We start from the raw sequence: 16085 nt of genomic DNA, 5'->3' as shown, positions 1-16085 counted from the left end.
GGTCTGGAAGGGCCTAGACCTTCCCCTCGAGCCCCAGGCCTTCATGGCCTCCTCTCCCTGCCAGACAGATCTTCAGAGGTGAAAAGTTACATGCTGATGTCCTGCCCTGGCGCCGTGGCTCTTGCCGGGGCTTAGAGGGAGCGTCCGTGCCGATTCCCGGCTGCCTGGGACTTCCTGAGGCCTGAGAGCCTCGTGCTCTGCCTCTGCGGCTCCTGCGCAGCTCTTGGCCACAGCCCGTGGCTTCTAAATGGACTCAGCGATGGTTTGCCCCGGCCGGCCAGCCCCAGTTGCCACTGTCCGTGGATAGCACCCCACCTGTCTCCCAGCTTTGGAGGGACACGGCATGCTGTTTGCGGTGGCAGACGGGTGGGACTGAAAGAGTCCTGGCTTCACCCATCTTTACCACCGATTGGGGGTAATTCATGCCTCTGAAACTCCATTTCTGATCTGTTGCATGGGGTTGTACTGACAGCCTGTCAGGTGGTTTTGAGAAGTAGACACGGTGGTGTGGGGCATAAATGTAGGGTATTTCACTTCTCAAGGCGCTCGCAGTCCGGCAGGGGTGCACACAGGCACCTACACAACTCTGATAAAGGACAGCCTGGGGCCTGGCGGGCGGGGCTTCACCAAGTCCCTGAGCAAGCCTGGGGCCATGGGCTTGTGGGGCAGAGGAGGGAACGTGCCACATCACAGGCAGAGGAAGCACCAGAGAAAGGCGGGAAAGAAAGCAACATTTCAGGAGGACGCAGGCGACCGACTGAAGAACAGAGAGGTTAGGAGAGCGCACCGGGGCGAGGCTCAGAGAGTGAGTCGCAGGGCCCTGGATGCCGGTCAGGATCCCGCCTGTCCTGGGGCTGGTGTGCGGTGGAGCTGCAAGAGACCCCCAGTCTCCAAAGTCCTTGCAAGTCCTGGGCCATGTTGTAAAAACTCACACAGATTTTATGTTCTTCTCCATGGTGTATCTGTGCCTCCTTCCCTATTTGGAATTATTTCCCATTCAGTAAAACTGATGCTCCAGGGCTTCCCTGGTGGCGCAGTGGTTGAGAGTCCGCCTGCCGATGCATGGGACGCGGGTTTGTGCCCCGGTCCAGGAAGATCCCACATGCCGCAGAGCGGCTGGGCCCGTGAGCCATGGCCGCTGAGCCTGCGCGTCTGGAGCCTGTGCTCCGCAACGGGAGAGGCCACAACAGTGAGAGGCCCGCGTACTGCAAAAAAAAAACAAAAAACTGATGCTCCAGAAGGGTGCCCTCCTGTTTCTGCACATAGTGCAGAGCACCCCACGCCGGGGAAGGGTCTGCCCAAGACACAGGGGCCTCTCCAGTTGAGGCGTGGAGGGCGGAGAGTGGCCTGGCCTCAGCGGCAGAGTGCAGGAGCAGCCCTACCGTGTGACCTCAGTGACTCAGGCACAGCTGGAGGTTAGCCAAGCCATGCATAACCGGCAGGACGTTCTTACGTGAGCTCATCTAGAAAACTTAGAATAAATCCTTGCTGAAGAACCAAATCCATTTAATTAGCTAGTTCACAGGCTCATAGTGTAGAAAAGGACCTTACAAGCCACATCAGCCAAGACCCTCGCGTTACACACAGAGAAACTAGCTCGGAAAGCCCCGCACCGGCAGCAACAGGGCTCAAATCCAGCTGTTTGCCTGACTGTGTTTCGGTAGCTCGTGATTCCCTTTGCAAACACTGCTAATGAAATGTCATCACACGCTTCTGGAGCATCTAGCAGCTGGAGGTGGAGCAGGCAGCTTAGTCGGGGTCCGAGCCCTGCCACCTGCAGGGTGTGAATTCTGCAGATCCCATCCACTGCGCCTTCAGCAGTTGGAGGTAATGGAGACACTAAAGGCCAAAGAGAATTAACACTCGGCTCTGCTGACCCGCATCCTAGCTTCGGTTACAACCTCACCTTCAGTTTCTCCAGCTGCTTGCACCTAACGCATAGCGCTTTTCTAAGGAGAAGTGGTCCGTGGCTGGTGGGGTGGCCCGGAATTGCATTTCTGACCACTGGATACCAAGGAGAGAAACTGCTCCTGAAGACCTCCACTTTGGGGAGTTTTCTCAACATGACCCATTGCAGAGCTGACCTCTGAAGAGACAGGAAGCTGATGGGGACAGAACATGGGCTCGGAAGCTGCAGGAGCTCGTTCTGCTTCTGACTCTGTCACTTACTTGATGTAGACAAGCTTTTAATCTCTCTGGGCGTCCCTGGCCTGCTGAGGTAACGATAATTCCACTCCTGGGATGTGTTACGAGAATTTAATAGATAGAGATATGAAATGTTAGTCACTCAGAATTCCCTAAGAAGGAGGGGCACTGGCAGAGGGCTGAGTCGTGCTATGTCAGACTCTAGGCTGACACTAACGCGTTGAAGATGCACACCCCAAGATAAGGGATGCTCTCGCTGTGTTTCAGACCAGACAACAGAGAGAAAGAGCTTCAGCCATATGCCCAAGGTCAAAGAGTGGCAGAGCCAGGACTCAGATTTAGCTCCAAGTGGCCTCAAGTCCGTGCGCTGTGTGAACGGGGAGTGCCGCTCTCAGCACCCGATGCCTGCTCTGGCTCAGCCCCGCAGGTGGGAAATTAAGTCCCAAAGAGGGAAAGCGACTAGCTACCCAAGGCCCCAAAGCCCAGCAGAACCGATGCGTTAATCATCCGGGGAAAGATTTGGACAGGCAAGGCCGTGTGAGCCCCACGTCAGGGAGGAAGGTCGGGGTGGGGGGGGGCGGTAGGAGGTGCCAACCTTGAGATGCCCCTCCTAGGCAGCAAGTCTGGGGGATCCCAGATTCCTTTGAAGTCCTTTGTGGTACCTTACAAATCCGTGCATATTTGCATTTTAGCTCAGGGCAGTAAAGACGGAGCAGTCAGCATCACAAGGGAAGATGGTAAGGGAGGTGGGGCCTGACCCCAGTAGGTCACTGGTAGGGAAAGAGGAGCTGGAGGAGGGGCTGGGGGCCGGGAAGCGTTTCCCAAGGGACCCATGGGAATGATGTTTCCCACGTGGGGACCAGCACAGAAGCGCTATGCTTTCTGATGTTTCGTGTGAGAGCAGGGCTCAAGGGGAAGAGTCAGAGACAGAGAGACCGCAGGAGGCAACCTAGGAGTCGAGGAAGGCTCCACGGGGTCAGCGACCCCCTTGACTCTGGGCTTTATGGGCCCTGGGGCTTTGCCAGCTGGGGAAGTGCAGAGGCACCTTCTCAGCGGAAGGAGCAGCCACTGCACCCACAGGTATGATGGCAGAAGGGGGTCCAGGGTGGTGGAAGGGGGTGAAGGATTGACTTCCCGCGGGCCTTGAAGCCGGTTGGGCTGGAAAGCAGGCAGGAGGGGCAGGGATTGGCTGAGAGAAGCAGCGAGGAGAGGAGAGGAAATCCAAGGAACGGCCGATGGAGCTCGGGAGGAGTGGGCGGCCAAGGTCAGCAGTGCCTGGGGCTCTTCCCTCGGTTGGTCACCTGTTCCCTCTGGGTCCGCACCCACCTCGTCCCCTCCCACAGCCCACGGGGGCAAGAGGAGAGCGAGCCACGGTGGGAGGCTCCTTCTGGAAGACACCTGGCGTCACCAGGGCCCGTGGGCTGGCCCCACGAGGGGTCGGGACCCTCCTCCTGGGCCCCCAGAGCTTTCTGGAGTCGGGTAGGCAGGCGGGTTCTGATAGGTTAGCTGGGAAGCCTCATTAAACATTGAAGCGGCGAAGCCCATTTGACGGCTGCCCGGCGTATCAGTTTCCCAGTGCCCAAGCCAGGCGGCTGAGGAAGGAGAGGTAAGTGGGCAGGATGTGAGCAGCGCGCCTCCGGACTGCGCCCCGGGGCCTGCCCGTAATGGTCAGCAGGGAGTGGACCTTCCACTGCTTCTGCTTCTGCCACTGCGACTGCACCGTGCTTTGCAGAGTGAGCTGTAGGTGACGGGAGCCCCTCCCCCTCCTCCCCGCTCCTCCCGGGCCTCCCCTTCCGCTCCCAGGTGCTGGGGGAGGCGGGGCCGGAGCTCTGGGTCTTGCGACGACCTCCCTGTCACTGACGGTCGGAGGGTTGAGATGCTGTTCTGACAGAGGCCTCGCAGGAAGGGTGGGCAGACGCGGCAGCACGCAGGCTGGGCCGCGGCCAGTGTGGGCTCCGGTCCCAGCAGCCCCGTCCACTTGGGGTACCTGTGGCCTTGGGAAGTCGCTCACCCTTTCCAAGCCTCAGTTTCCCCGTCTGTGACATAGGTCTGACAGGCTCTGCCCTGGATGATTGAGCAGATTAATCACAAAAATGACGCAAAGGTGGTTTGTCACGCAGGCAATAAATGTGTGACAGATTTTATTCTATTTGAGATCCTTTTCAAGGTGTGTAATGTATGCTGAAAGGAGCTTATTAAGAAAGGGAGAAAAAATATTTTACTAGGATGATAATTGGCCTGAGGACCACAGCCTGAGTGGGACTAAGCAGGCTGGTTGGCAGCATCCTGGCCTGGAAGCCAGGAGACCTCGGTTCTCGCCCCGTTCACCCCTGTTTGGATGTGTTCTTGGGCAAGTCCCTCCCTTTCCCCTGGCCTCAGGATCCCTCTACGCCAGGAGAGGGGACCCTGCTTGCTAGCACCCAGGGTGGCACACAGGCCTCCTGCTGTCATTGGAGTGAAAGGGCCTTTGCTTTCTGGCGTACCATGCTGGTGCTTAATTGCAAGGCTGGTAGGTGCTTCTCACTGTGTGGCCTTGGGCCTTCGCCCCTCTCTGAATTGCAGCCTCTGCATCTGCACGTGCTGACCTGGGCCTACAGGTCATTTCGACACTGGCCTCTTAGACACAGCTTTAACCACCGGTCACCCTGGGGTTGAGCCATAACTGGCGGGCCCGTGGATGAGGGTGTATTACAGGATTGCAGTGGATGATAAAACAGCTGGCCCTGGTGATCTGAGTAAAACAAAGCAAGCTGCCTCACGTAGCAGCCACTGTGAGCCTAAACTCACTCATAAGGACTGGCAGAAAGGCACTAGAAAATTGACACGGGGTAGCTTTCAGCAAGCAATCAGACTGGCAGGGCCGTGGCAGTCGGGATTTGTCTGCTGCTGAGCCAGGCTCAGGAGGTGGGTTAGGCACCCCTGCCTGGGCTTCCTGAGCATCTCAGAGGTGGTGAGGCAGCTGTCTGTCCAACCAGAGCCGAGCATCAGCATGCTGGTGTGGACAGAGCCCTGGGCTGGGAGACACTCGTCCTGGGCGCTGGTCCCAGCTCTGCCACCGATTCCTGGGTGGCCTTGGCAGGGTGGCTCTGAAGACCGTGGCCAGGCCTGAGCTTAGGCCCAGATCACAGGCTCCATTCCCACGTGTGTGTTTGCTCGCTTGGCAGCAGGAACCTAGACACGAGAAGGGAAGGCTGCACCCCATCTCAGAGTGTGGCTCTGAGCCGGTCCAAAATGGAGACACCTCTGGAGAAAGGAGAAGGAGTCAGCCAGAGAGACGGCAGAGGGGAAGGGGGCTCGAAAGGGCTTGGGGCTCTGCCCAGCCTGGGCCAGGTGGCTGTCACTTGCTGGCCAGAAATTCCATCAGGCATCACTGAGCAGGTGCTGGATCCTTGGTTTCTGGTGCTGCTGGGATCTCAGGTTCCATCTTTTCAGGAGGCCCAGGGGATGCCTTTCCTGTAGAGACTGCCTGGAAACCTGGCCTGTCCCTTCTGTCCCAGAGGAGCTGGGGGCTGGTGTCCCAGGGCCTCATAAATGTTAATGGCCAGCAGGAGGACGGCCTTTCTCATGAGAAGGTGTCCGCAGTGCTTATCTGCCTACCTCAGCTGTGTAACTTGAAGTGCAGTACCTGGGGCAGGAGCGGTACGGCCTCTGCCTGCCCTGCACAGCCAGACTCAGGGTGGAGTCACAGTGGAGCGCTTATCCCCTCCGTGGGGACTCTTAAGTCTTTTGTTTCTTTATTATAAGCTGATGCGTCCTGCTTGTGCAGAATTTGGAAGTTCAAAAAGAGGGGAAGAACCCACAATCCAGAGGTAGCCACTGTGAACATTTAGGTGTATTTCCTTGTTTGTCCTTTTAAGTTGCAGAGATTCAGAACTAGGAGATCCTTGCTTCCATCCTTCTCACTCTATAGGAAACTGAGGCCAGGAGCGGAGAGGGGCTTAACTACGGCGTGGCCGAAATCCAGCAAGAACCTGGGTCTCACCGGCTCCAGGCTCACTCCAGAGGGTATTTGAACAAACTGAAACGGTCCAGGGAGGCTAGCCAGGAACGGGGAGGGGCTGGGAAACAGGAATGAGGGGTGCTGGGAGGACTGGAGGGGGAACACGAGCTCCGCTCTCCACCGTCCAGGCCCCTGTCTGGTCCTGACCGGCTCCCGTGGGAACAGTGCCAGCAGGACGGGCTTCAGCCCACTGGGAAGTAGACCCCGGGTAGGCTCTGGGGTCTCTCCTCGCTGCGGCCCTTCAGGCTCTGCACAGCTGAGAGCCTGGGATACAGATCTTTCTCCTGGGTCAGGAGCATTCATTTGCGCTCACTTCACCCAAGCACTGCGTGGGCAGGGCACCTGCGTGGGGTCAGGCAGGATGGCGGCAGGCAGGCCGACCCACGGTCTCCCTCCCCAGAGGCCAGTGGGTGCTGAGAGTCTGCGGGGGCTGGACTCCGGCCGGGAAAGGGCGCCGGGGCTCCCCCCACTCCCCCCCAACCCGGCGGCCGCTGCCTGCCTCCCGCCCTGCACGCTGCTCTCTAGGACCCTCTGCCCCTGTCCTCCCATCCGGCCTCCCCCACCCTCCCTTCCCCGGGAGGCGGAGCAGTTCAAGGGCATGTGTCTAAGGGAGCTGAAGTCACTTCAGCAGAGCTGAAGTCTGCTCTCCGGCTTCCTTAGGATGAAATACGGATGCTACCAAGGCTCCTGGGGTGAGGGTGCGGGTTAAGTGAGTGACGTCTGGGAGTCTCTGGCGCAGGACCTGGCACGCAGCATGGTGGCTGCTCGATAAACTTGAGTTCTCTCATCCCGCATCCCGTCGCCTCGAGTTGGCCAAGTGCCACCCCCGCCGGTGACCACGGTGTCTCCCTGCTCGCGAATCTCCCGCTCGCGAGGCGCGTCCCCGGCTCGGCCACGGCCTGTTTCCAGCGTGAGGGGAAAGCTCTAGAATGTGCCGCCTGCACAGCCTCGACAGCTGTTGGAGATCATCAGACAGTTTGCCTGGGGCCCGGTCATGCATTTATTCAACAGATATTTGTCGAGTGTTGACCGGATGCCAAGAAGTACGTTAAGTGCCGGGCACGTGGAGAACAGGACAGTTACGTGCCTGGGGGTTAAGTCGGACGGCTGTGCGCCCGGGTCCTGGCACATACAGGTGCACGTAATACGTCCTAGGGGACAGGGAGCCTGGGCTCGCAGAGTCCCCGTGAGGAGGTGCCCCCTGCACAGCAGAGCAGGGCCTGGGCCCCGCCTGTCCCCTGCACCCCTCTCAGCAAGGCTGGGGCGGGGCCGGGGGTCAGCCCCTTTGGGTCCCTTCTCCCGGAAGCCTGACCCTGTGCAGCCGGCTTTTCCTCCATCTGCTCTCCCCGGCCCCTTGCTGCTGAATGAGGGCAGTGTTCCCGAGGACGATCGCATCTCACGCTGGAATCTGCGTCACAGATGGAGGCCGTGGAAGTCTTCGGGGGCGCAGTACCCGGACCGGGCGCTCTCACCCCAGCTGGGAACAGCCCTGTACCCCGTGGAGGGCGCGGGGTCGTTCACGCCCTGCTCGCTGCTGAGGCCCCAGGTCTGACCTCAGTCCTCCCAGCCCCTCTCTCCCCTTCAGTGTGGCCTCCGGTCACTCAGTGACTTGCCCTAGGGCCCTTCGGCTGCCAGCCCCCCTCCCGGGCGGGCTCATGGCCTGGGTCTGGCCAGCCTCTCCCTCCCCTCTGGTGTTGTCTCTCCTTCCCATCCCCCACCTCATGACCCCCAAGGGTAAAAGGGCCTCCTCTGAGTCACCAGCGTGTTTGTAGGAGTGGGTGTGTGATGGGACTCCGACCTGAAGCTGGAATGTGGGCCTCAGGGGACAAGAAGTCACTCCTTCCCCAAGAAGCATCATGTCAGATGGACTCAGAGCGGATGAGCCTGCCTGTCCCATGCCCAGGCTCCTCTCTGTGGTCAGACAGGGGCTCCATCGGGCACGGGCCACCCTCTGCCCTGGCCTGCCACCAGGGTGTGCACTCTGACGCTGTGGGCTGGACCCACAAGACACCAGAACCTCACAGGCGCCCCGCTTCTCCCGATGTTGGGTCCATGTTCCACGTTCAATTTTCCTCTTTGTCACGTGTCTGTAGTGCAAATTAGCTCTTTATTGTGACTTTGCAAAACTTGTTTGAAGTGAGTGAGAGAAGGGCAGCATCTGTCTTAGTTGGAGCTCCCAGACTTGGCAAGCTTGTGACACCGAGCCCCATGGCCTTGGGCAAGCCACCTCCCCACCTCTCAAAGCCACCAACACCCCTTCTCCGGGTGGCAGTGGGCCCCGGTGCCGGCGGGGAGTAGTTAGCCTGGGAACTGGGCCTCAGTCGGCCTCCTCTCTGAACAGGCACGGACCTGGGGAGCCCTGGTTCTGTGGCTCACTTCTAGGTGGGTCTTATCTTCATCTGAGCGAGTCCAGTCCCATTCCTTCTCCTGTGCTTTTTTCCCTGGGCTTGGTGATCACACCAAGGTTCCCTCAGACCTTCCCAACTCCGTTTGATAAAATACGCCGAGTACCTGATGTGAGCCGGCCTTGAGCAGGGAGTGATGAGTGACAGGCGTGGTCTCTGCCCTCCAATCACTGTAATATCAGAAAGTGGTGTGGGAGAGGCCGAGCAGTGGAGGCAGGAGGAGGTAGGGCAGGCTTCCTGGCAGAGGCAGCTATGCAGTTGGGCCTTGAAGACGTGGTAGGTGAGGAAGGTGTCCCGGGTGGATGGGGGCCACACAGAGACGGGGAGGTGGGAAGCACAACAGGTGATCCAGGCTTAGTGAGCAGGTGCAGAAGGCCTGCTGTGGGGGCGGGGGGGGGGGGCGGTGAGTCCAGGAGAAGCGGCTGTGGGGATGGGCTGGACTCCTAACTCCATTGAGCTTGGACTTGACCCCATAGGGGTCAGACTTGTGTTTTCCAGAGATCATGTGATCTGCAGTCAGTGTGGAAACTGGATGGGGAGAAAGAGGTGTGGGTAGAGGCGGAGGTCCCTTTGGTTGACTAAGGCACGGGTCCAGGAGAGATGCTGAGGCAGCCGCGTGAGCAGGGAGAGGCAGGTGGATTCTGCTGGGGTCTCAGACGCAGCAGCAGAGAACTTGGTAGCTAAGGAGACTGGGGGGTGGGTGGCCTGCGGTCCTCACCTGGATCCTGGATCCTGGAGGTGGGGGCACGGCTGGCCTGCGGTGACTCGGGCACAGGACACTCCACGTGTTTGGCTTCTGATCGCACCGCTCAGAGAATCATGGGAAGTAACTTGGGACGCGGGACAGACGGGAGTGATGACCAGACACCCGATGCTCCCGCCCTGAGATCTCAACACAAGAGGCATCTACAGATGGGCTGTGCCCAGGCTTCCCGAAGGCCCTAGACCGTCCTGGAGGGTGGAGCCTCCTCCCCGTTGTCCTCCCGCCTCTGCCAGTGGGGCACCGTGGCCAGTGGGTGGAATGGGCCAGGAGGAAGGAGGCACGCCCCGCGCGCCCCTGGACAGACCCCTCCCCTCTGAGACAGAGGGCCTGTACTTCCTAATGCTAAGGACCCTCGCAGCTCAAAACATAGCCACATTTTCTGAGGTTAAAAAGAGTGGGAGGCCTCACGCAACCAGTGTTGTCTCTTCCTGCCCCGTAGTGTCTAAAGTTCTAGCCGTCGCATTTTGAGATGCCTCACGCGCAGGGACTGGAGCCCCCTGGGAGCAGCGAGGGCTGCGCTCGGTCCTCCCACCCTGGCCAGGCCGGCTGGCTGAGGGTGTCAGGAGGCAGTCCAGACCAGCGGGCGGAACAAGGGGCACGAGCGCAGGACCTCCGCAGTTCACGCCGTGGCAGTTGGCTGCCAGCGGGGGTCCTGACAGCTGGCGGAGCCCGGTCAGAGCGAGGGTGCGCTCCCGTCCTCAGACCAGGGGCCAGGCGGGGGCTCCGGGGCAGGGGCTTGGCCCCGGAAGAGGGGCAGATCCGGACGCGGGCACGGGCCCAGCAGCCGAGGCCGGGTCTTGGAACAAGGCAGGAGTCCAGCTGTCAGGCCTGAGCCCCAAATGCTGGGCTGAGTGGGTGGCACTGTCCGCCGCGCGGACACCAAGCAGAGCCTGGGTGCTGTCTGAGGGCTGCGGCCCCTCACCCGGGACTCTTCTGGCCAGTCTGCCACCTGCACTCTTCATCCTACAGGCCGGTCTCAGCCGACACCACAGTGCGACTGAATTTAAGAAAGGAAGTGGCGTTTTGCGGGTAGTCTGAGCTTGGTTCTCCTGTTTACAGGTGTGTCACTTACCCTTTCTGGGCTGTGCCCTCACCTGTTACAAGCCTTCCTGGGAGCTGTCCAGTAGGGTTGTGAGAATTACAGTAACTGTAAATTAAATTAAGAGAAGTGACCTGACACTGCTGTAAAGCAGTGTTCTCGTATTCTTTCTCTGGTTTCCTGAGAACAAGAGGAGAGGAGCCCTAAGGCCTGGGCCTCACGGAGTAGGAGAGAAAAGAGGTCCCCTCCACCGTGGATTTTTTTTTTTAATTAGGAATGTTTTTTCTTTATTAAACTTGAAAATTTTTCTAATGTCTATACTGGACATATTTACAGAAAAACCAATTTTTAGAAAGAGCAGAGTTATTTTATGTTAAATAAAGCAGAACAAGCATGTTTAGAGACAGGAAAAGAAAACCAGTATTTATTTCACACCTACTAATGTGCCAGGCCACCAGATATTTGTGTAGTCACCTCTGTAAAGAGTACGCAGGCGTCTTCTCTCCTGCCCGGCCCCTGAGTTCAGCAGTTGGCATTGAACAAGGCAGGGTCAGGCAGGGCCACCCAGGGGAGAAATTTATCCTCAGGTGCTGGGAGGCCCTCCTCCCGTCAAGCAGCTGGCCCACTGCCCACCACCTGGATCCTCTTTCCCCAACTAAAGCATCCACACAGGGGTCCGGAAGCAGCAAAGCAAGGCTCACTGAAAACGTGACTGAAGCCCATACTGGGGCCTAGGACTGGGCGCTGCTGAATATGGAAGCAAACTCCCGGCTTGGAAAGGACTGTCAAGCATAGAAAAGTAGAAAAGGATTCAACCCGTGTTGTCACACCTGGGGGTGGAAATCGGGCCTTCCTGGGTGGGTAGATTTGGGACCTCGGTGTAGGAAGGGACCTGCTCCCTTGGGAGGTGAGGCTTGCGTTGCGGGGATCATGCTCGGAGAGCCGGCCTGGAGGGCACCTGTGCTGGGCAGAAGCTTGCCCCAGAATCAGATGACCTGTTTCGGCTTTGAGATTCTGTTACTCTCTGTGCCGCTGTGCCCCTGGCCCAGGGGACACCCTGCTAATCTCTCAGCTGTTTGAAACACCTGTGGGAGAAGCCTTCTGCCCATCGTGGATTTTGTCGTATGCCCCTCATCCTAGAGAGGAGACAATGCCTCTTCCCCACCTAGGCAGCGAGGCGTGAGGCCAGCTTGCCCGGAGTCCCTCCCCCATTGCTGTGACTCCACAGTTCCCCAGTGACACCTGAGCTGGCGAAGAGAAGGAACAATCAGCTCCTTCTCAGATTGGAGCAAAAGCTTGATTTTCCTGTGAATGTAACACAGCACCAGCCCTGGTCTGGACAGGAGGTACACTCCACAGACCTCGCCTGTTCTGGGGCCCTGCCTTCAGGGTCAAGGGCAAGAATGTAGCCTGGAAGGCTCCACAGTTGCTCTGTCCTCTTCTGCCCACCGCACAGCTCCAGACTCCTAGATGCAGGCAGGAGGGCGTCACATCGCGGTGAGGGGCACGGGGCTGCGGCCCAGACCCGGTGCTGAAACCCCGGCTCCGACGCATACCTGCCGTAAGGGTCATTCGCCTGCTCAAAAGGCGGAATAAAATGGATCTGCTGGGTTCAGTGATTCCAAATTTTCGTTAGAACAGCTTTGTGGGACATAGAGAGGCCGGAGCCAGATGTCGAGGGTCGAGGGCACAGTGGCAAGGAGGAAGTGGCAACGGCAGGTGCAGTTTGAGAGGGAGGCCAGAGGGGTCAGGCGAGAAGGGGCGATTCTGAGCCGTGTGAAATGGCACCCCCTTTACTGGCGCCAGGGCAGGAGCCGCAAGAAAGGGAGAAGGAGGTTTGACTGAGAGGGTGAGGGGGGACAGGGTGTTGCAGGGCTGAGGACCAGCGGTTGAGACCGTCTCCGGTGGGACCAGAGGGCAGAGGCAGGGAGAGTCCCGGGAGTCCCTGCTTCTCTGTTAACCGCTGCGCTCTTGTGCTTCTCTGCCCCACAGGCTCCTCCAGCCAGCGTCAGGTGCAGAATGGCCCGTCTCCTGATGAGATGGACATCCAGAGAAGGTAACCCCCCAGCAGCAGGGGCCAGCCTGGAGGACACACCTGTGGCTGCAGCCAGGACTCCCAGAGAGACACGGGGGCGGGGGAACAGGCCTGACCAGAAAGGAAGGGGAGCCAGCTCACTGCTGCTTTGCCAGTGACCGTGAGAGGGTGTGGTTTCACGGGGGGGCAGGGGGCGGGGGTGAGCTCGCCGGCGCCGCAGCCTCGTGATCAGCCTGGCAGTGTCCTGTGTCGTTCACTTATTGAGCACAGCCCTCCCGGGTATATTAGGAGGTAGTCATCTGGGGATTCAGTAACGTGGCCAAGGCTGTACTGCTGGAGATGGGCGGACGTGACCCGCCAGGCCTGTGCGACTGAGGCCCGTCCTTGACCCCGTCCTGTGCTCTGTCCGAAGGCCTCGTGAGCCCTGGTCCTGGCACACTCTCGCTGGGTGCCCTGGGTGGGTGCCACGGCCTCTCTGGAGGATCTTAACCCCTTGCCTGCTCACCTCCCGGTGGAGGTTAAAGCAGACAGAGGCTGTGAGAGCACTTTGTGCACTGCAGCTGCTCTTGGACAGCTGGGCCAGGGCTGCGCCGGTGGGATTTGGGCCATAGGGTGACGCCCTGCCCCCCCGGCCCCCTCCAAGGAGCCTCTTAAGTGTTGGAACTGGGAGGAAGGGCCAGTGCCATTGTCCTGAAGTTACAAAAGAGGTCGTGGTGGCCAAGGAGGGAGCAGCCTCCCCAGGTCACGTTGCCAGGTGAGGCAGCGCCAGGGCTTGAACCTGCTCTGTGCCTCCTGGGTGGGGACTCAGCGTCTCTGAGGGGCTTGGAGTCCCGGCTCTGTGGGAGCCGTGCTGCGGAGGCAGGCCTGGGGCCTGCATCCTCACCCGGGTCAGCGGGAGAGGGCGTGCCTCCAGGGGCCTGTGGTGAGGCAGGCAGAGCCCGGGGCCGGGAGCTGGGCAGGCGACATCCCCACCCTCACCTGGCTGTGAGACTCTCTCAGGGAGTTCTCTTCTCGAGCCTCTCCCCTGCTCTGAGCACCTTCTGGCCGCCATGGTGTACTTTGTGACCTTGGGCCAGTTACTGCTCTAGGCCTCGGCTTCCTGTTTGAAGGTAACAGTGTTAACGAAGGAAAGATGGGAATATGCTTCCCAGACTCAGGTTGGAGAGGTTCCTTTTTTTTTTTTTTCCAGCTTTTTAACAATTTATTTAAAATTTTAAAAATCATCAGATTTACCATATTAGCCATTTTTAAGCGTACAGATCAGTGGTATTAAGGATGTCCACGTCATTTTGCAACCAGCATCATCACTCATCCACAGAACGTTTGCATCAAAAATGAAACTCTGTCCCCATTAAACGCTAACACCCGGGCTTCCCTGGTGGCGCAATGGTTGGGAGTCCGCCTGCCAATGCAGGGGACACGGGTTCGTGCCCCAGTCCGGGAAGATCCCACATGCCGCGGAGCGGCTGGGCCCGGGAGCCATGGCCTCTGAGCCTGCGCGGCCAGAGCCTGTGCTCCGCAACGGGAGAGGCCACAGCAGGGAGAGGCCCGCGTACCGCAAAAAAAAAAACCAAAAACAAACAAATAAACAAACAAACTGAAACTCTATGCCCAGTGAACATTAACTCCCCCCTCCCCACTCCCATAGCCCCTGGCAGCCAGCATCCTACTTTCCATCTTGATGAACTTGACTGCTCTGTGTACCTAATGGAAACAGAATCATACAGTAAGTGTCTTTGTGGCTGGTTAATGTCACTGAGCATTATGTCTTCAGGCTGCATCCAGGCTGTATCATGTCAGAATTTTCTAACTTTTAAAAAAAAATTTTTTTTCTTCCTTTTTAAAGTACGTAATATTCCATCGTATGTGTAGACCACATTTTTCCTATATTATTTTTCTTGCTTTGACATTTTGGCTATTGTAAATAATGCTGATATGAACACGATTGTCCAGTGGATGAAAGTGGCAGCCTTGCAGCGAGTGGCCGAGACCAGTTCCCCTGACCTCAGAGGTTCCTTTTTTTTTTTTTTGTGGTACGCGGGCCTCTCACTGCCGTGGCCTCTCCCGTTGCGGAGCACAGGCTCCGGACGCGCAGGCTCAGCGGCCATGGCTCACAGGCCCAGCCGCTCCGCGGCATGTGGGATCTTCCCGGACCTGGGCACGAACCCGCGTCCCCTGCATCGGCAGGCGGACTCTCAACCACTGCGCCACCAGGGAAGCCCAGAGGTTCCTTCTTATTAATTCCCCTGGCCTGTCTTCTAGCCCCTCAGGAGTATCACATACTGCAGTTTACAAGGGGCTTTTACACACTTTGTTTCATTTTAATCCTCACATCAGCCGTCAGGGGTTGTTACTACCCATACTATTTCTCACATGAGCCAACTGAAGCTCAGAGAACAGAAGTGACTTGCCCAAAGTAAGCAAGACTTAGTAGCAGAACCAGAACTGGCCCCAGCTCAGCCCTGTGCCAGGTCCCAGGGCTGCCTCCACCCAGAGAAGGGCCTGCGTCCTAAACACACCCTGCAGTTGTGCTCTCAGAACTGGTGAAACACCACACACTTTATCTGACGCCACCCCCCAAGTCCAGTGTTCCAGGCCACTGGCTGCAGAGGGCCATTCAGTTTTGTCTGCAGTCGACCGTGCACAGACCGAGCGACCCCGAGAGGTCAGTCTATGAACCACAGGCATCAAACTGCAGAGCAGGGATCCTACTCCCCCTGCATCCCTGGCAGTCACCACGGAGCGGGGCCCAGAAAGAGAGGAATTGCGTGGTGCCCAGCAGTGAGGTAGGGACTCTTTAGTGTCAAAAGGGTCTTTTTCATTATTTTTTAGATCTCGGGCATAATCCTCACAAGAACCCCACGAAACAGGTGTTCTTATGCTTATTTACGGAGAGGAATCTGAGGGCCAGGAAAGGGAAATGACTTGCCTGTAATCACAAACCAGTGAATCCCAGAACGGGAACCAGAAAGCTCTCTACCTCTAAATGACCTTGCAGTAAACTCCGGGTCCCACTTGACCTTCGTCCAAGGGGAAGGCAGCTGGGCAGCCCCGTGTAGCTCTTCCACACACAGCGCATACTGAGCAGCTGCTGCACGCACACCCGGCCCCAGCCCCAGACATCAGCGCGCTGTACACCAGCGGAGCAGACGCGTGCCCCACAGCCTCCCGCTCAGCCCCGCGCCCCATTACAGGCCTTCAGAGTTGGCTCAGCAGTTGAAGCCCTGCTGCCACCCGGGCCCACATGACTCCTCGAGCCCCTCCTCCCCCAGCATCTCAGCCCCAGGTTCTCTGGATGTGTTTGTGGATCAGTGTGTTCACTCGTCCAGCCTTGAAGAGCAACCCAGGGCCACTCGTGCGAGGAGCTAGGAGGTTAGTCCCCGCAGAGGTACACCCTCCCAAATGGCCCTCCAGATGGAGGCCAGGCCGCAGCTGGATCAGTGGAAGGAAGAGGACAGGTAGCCTTCGTGTCCGCTTCTCTCACAGCCAACAATGCCTGACAGTTGTTCCAGGAAACTGAGCCAGGTGCGGTAAGAATGGGTGCCCCTGAGGTCGAGTCTGTTGTGGCCATAGGCCCCCAAAAGCTAGGCGAGCTTGTCCAGCCGAGGGGAGAGCTTGGTCTGCCCAGGTGTCTTAAGACTCAGCGGCTGCTGGCGCTCCCCTGTGTGAGCCCTGGAGCCAGGGCCTACAACTCTGCC

The 16085-nt window shown here is 58.5% G+C and overlaps 1 protein-coding gene across 4 annotated transcripts in view; it reads left to right on the top strand.

The window, feature by feature from the left end:
* EVL (Enah/Vasp-like) overlaps positions 1–16085 on the top strand; it is a 164335-nt gene that overhangs the window by 128950 nt on the left and 19300 nt on the right. For all 4 annotated transcript variants that reach the window (XM_082649034.1, XM_082649035.1, XM_082649032.1 and 1 more), the window contains exon 4: positions 12345–12408. In XM_082649034.1, the coding sequence (XP_082505160.1) occupies positions 12345–12408 (64 nt within the window). The remainder of the gene's footprint in view (positions 1–12344; positions 12409–16085) is intronic.

This window comes from Grampus griseus (genome assembly GCF_964374135.1).
Source record: "Grampus griseus genome assembly, chromosome: 2".
NCBI classification, from domain to species: Eukaryota; Metazoa; Chordata; class Mammalia; order Artiodactyla; family Delphinidae; genus Grampus; species Grampus griseus.
The sequence above is the reverse complement of the archived record's forward strand: the minus strand, read 5'-3'. Positions and strand labels throughout refer to the sequence as shown.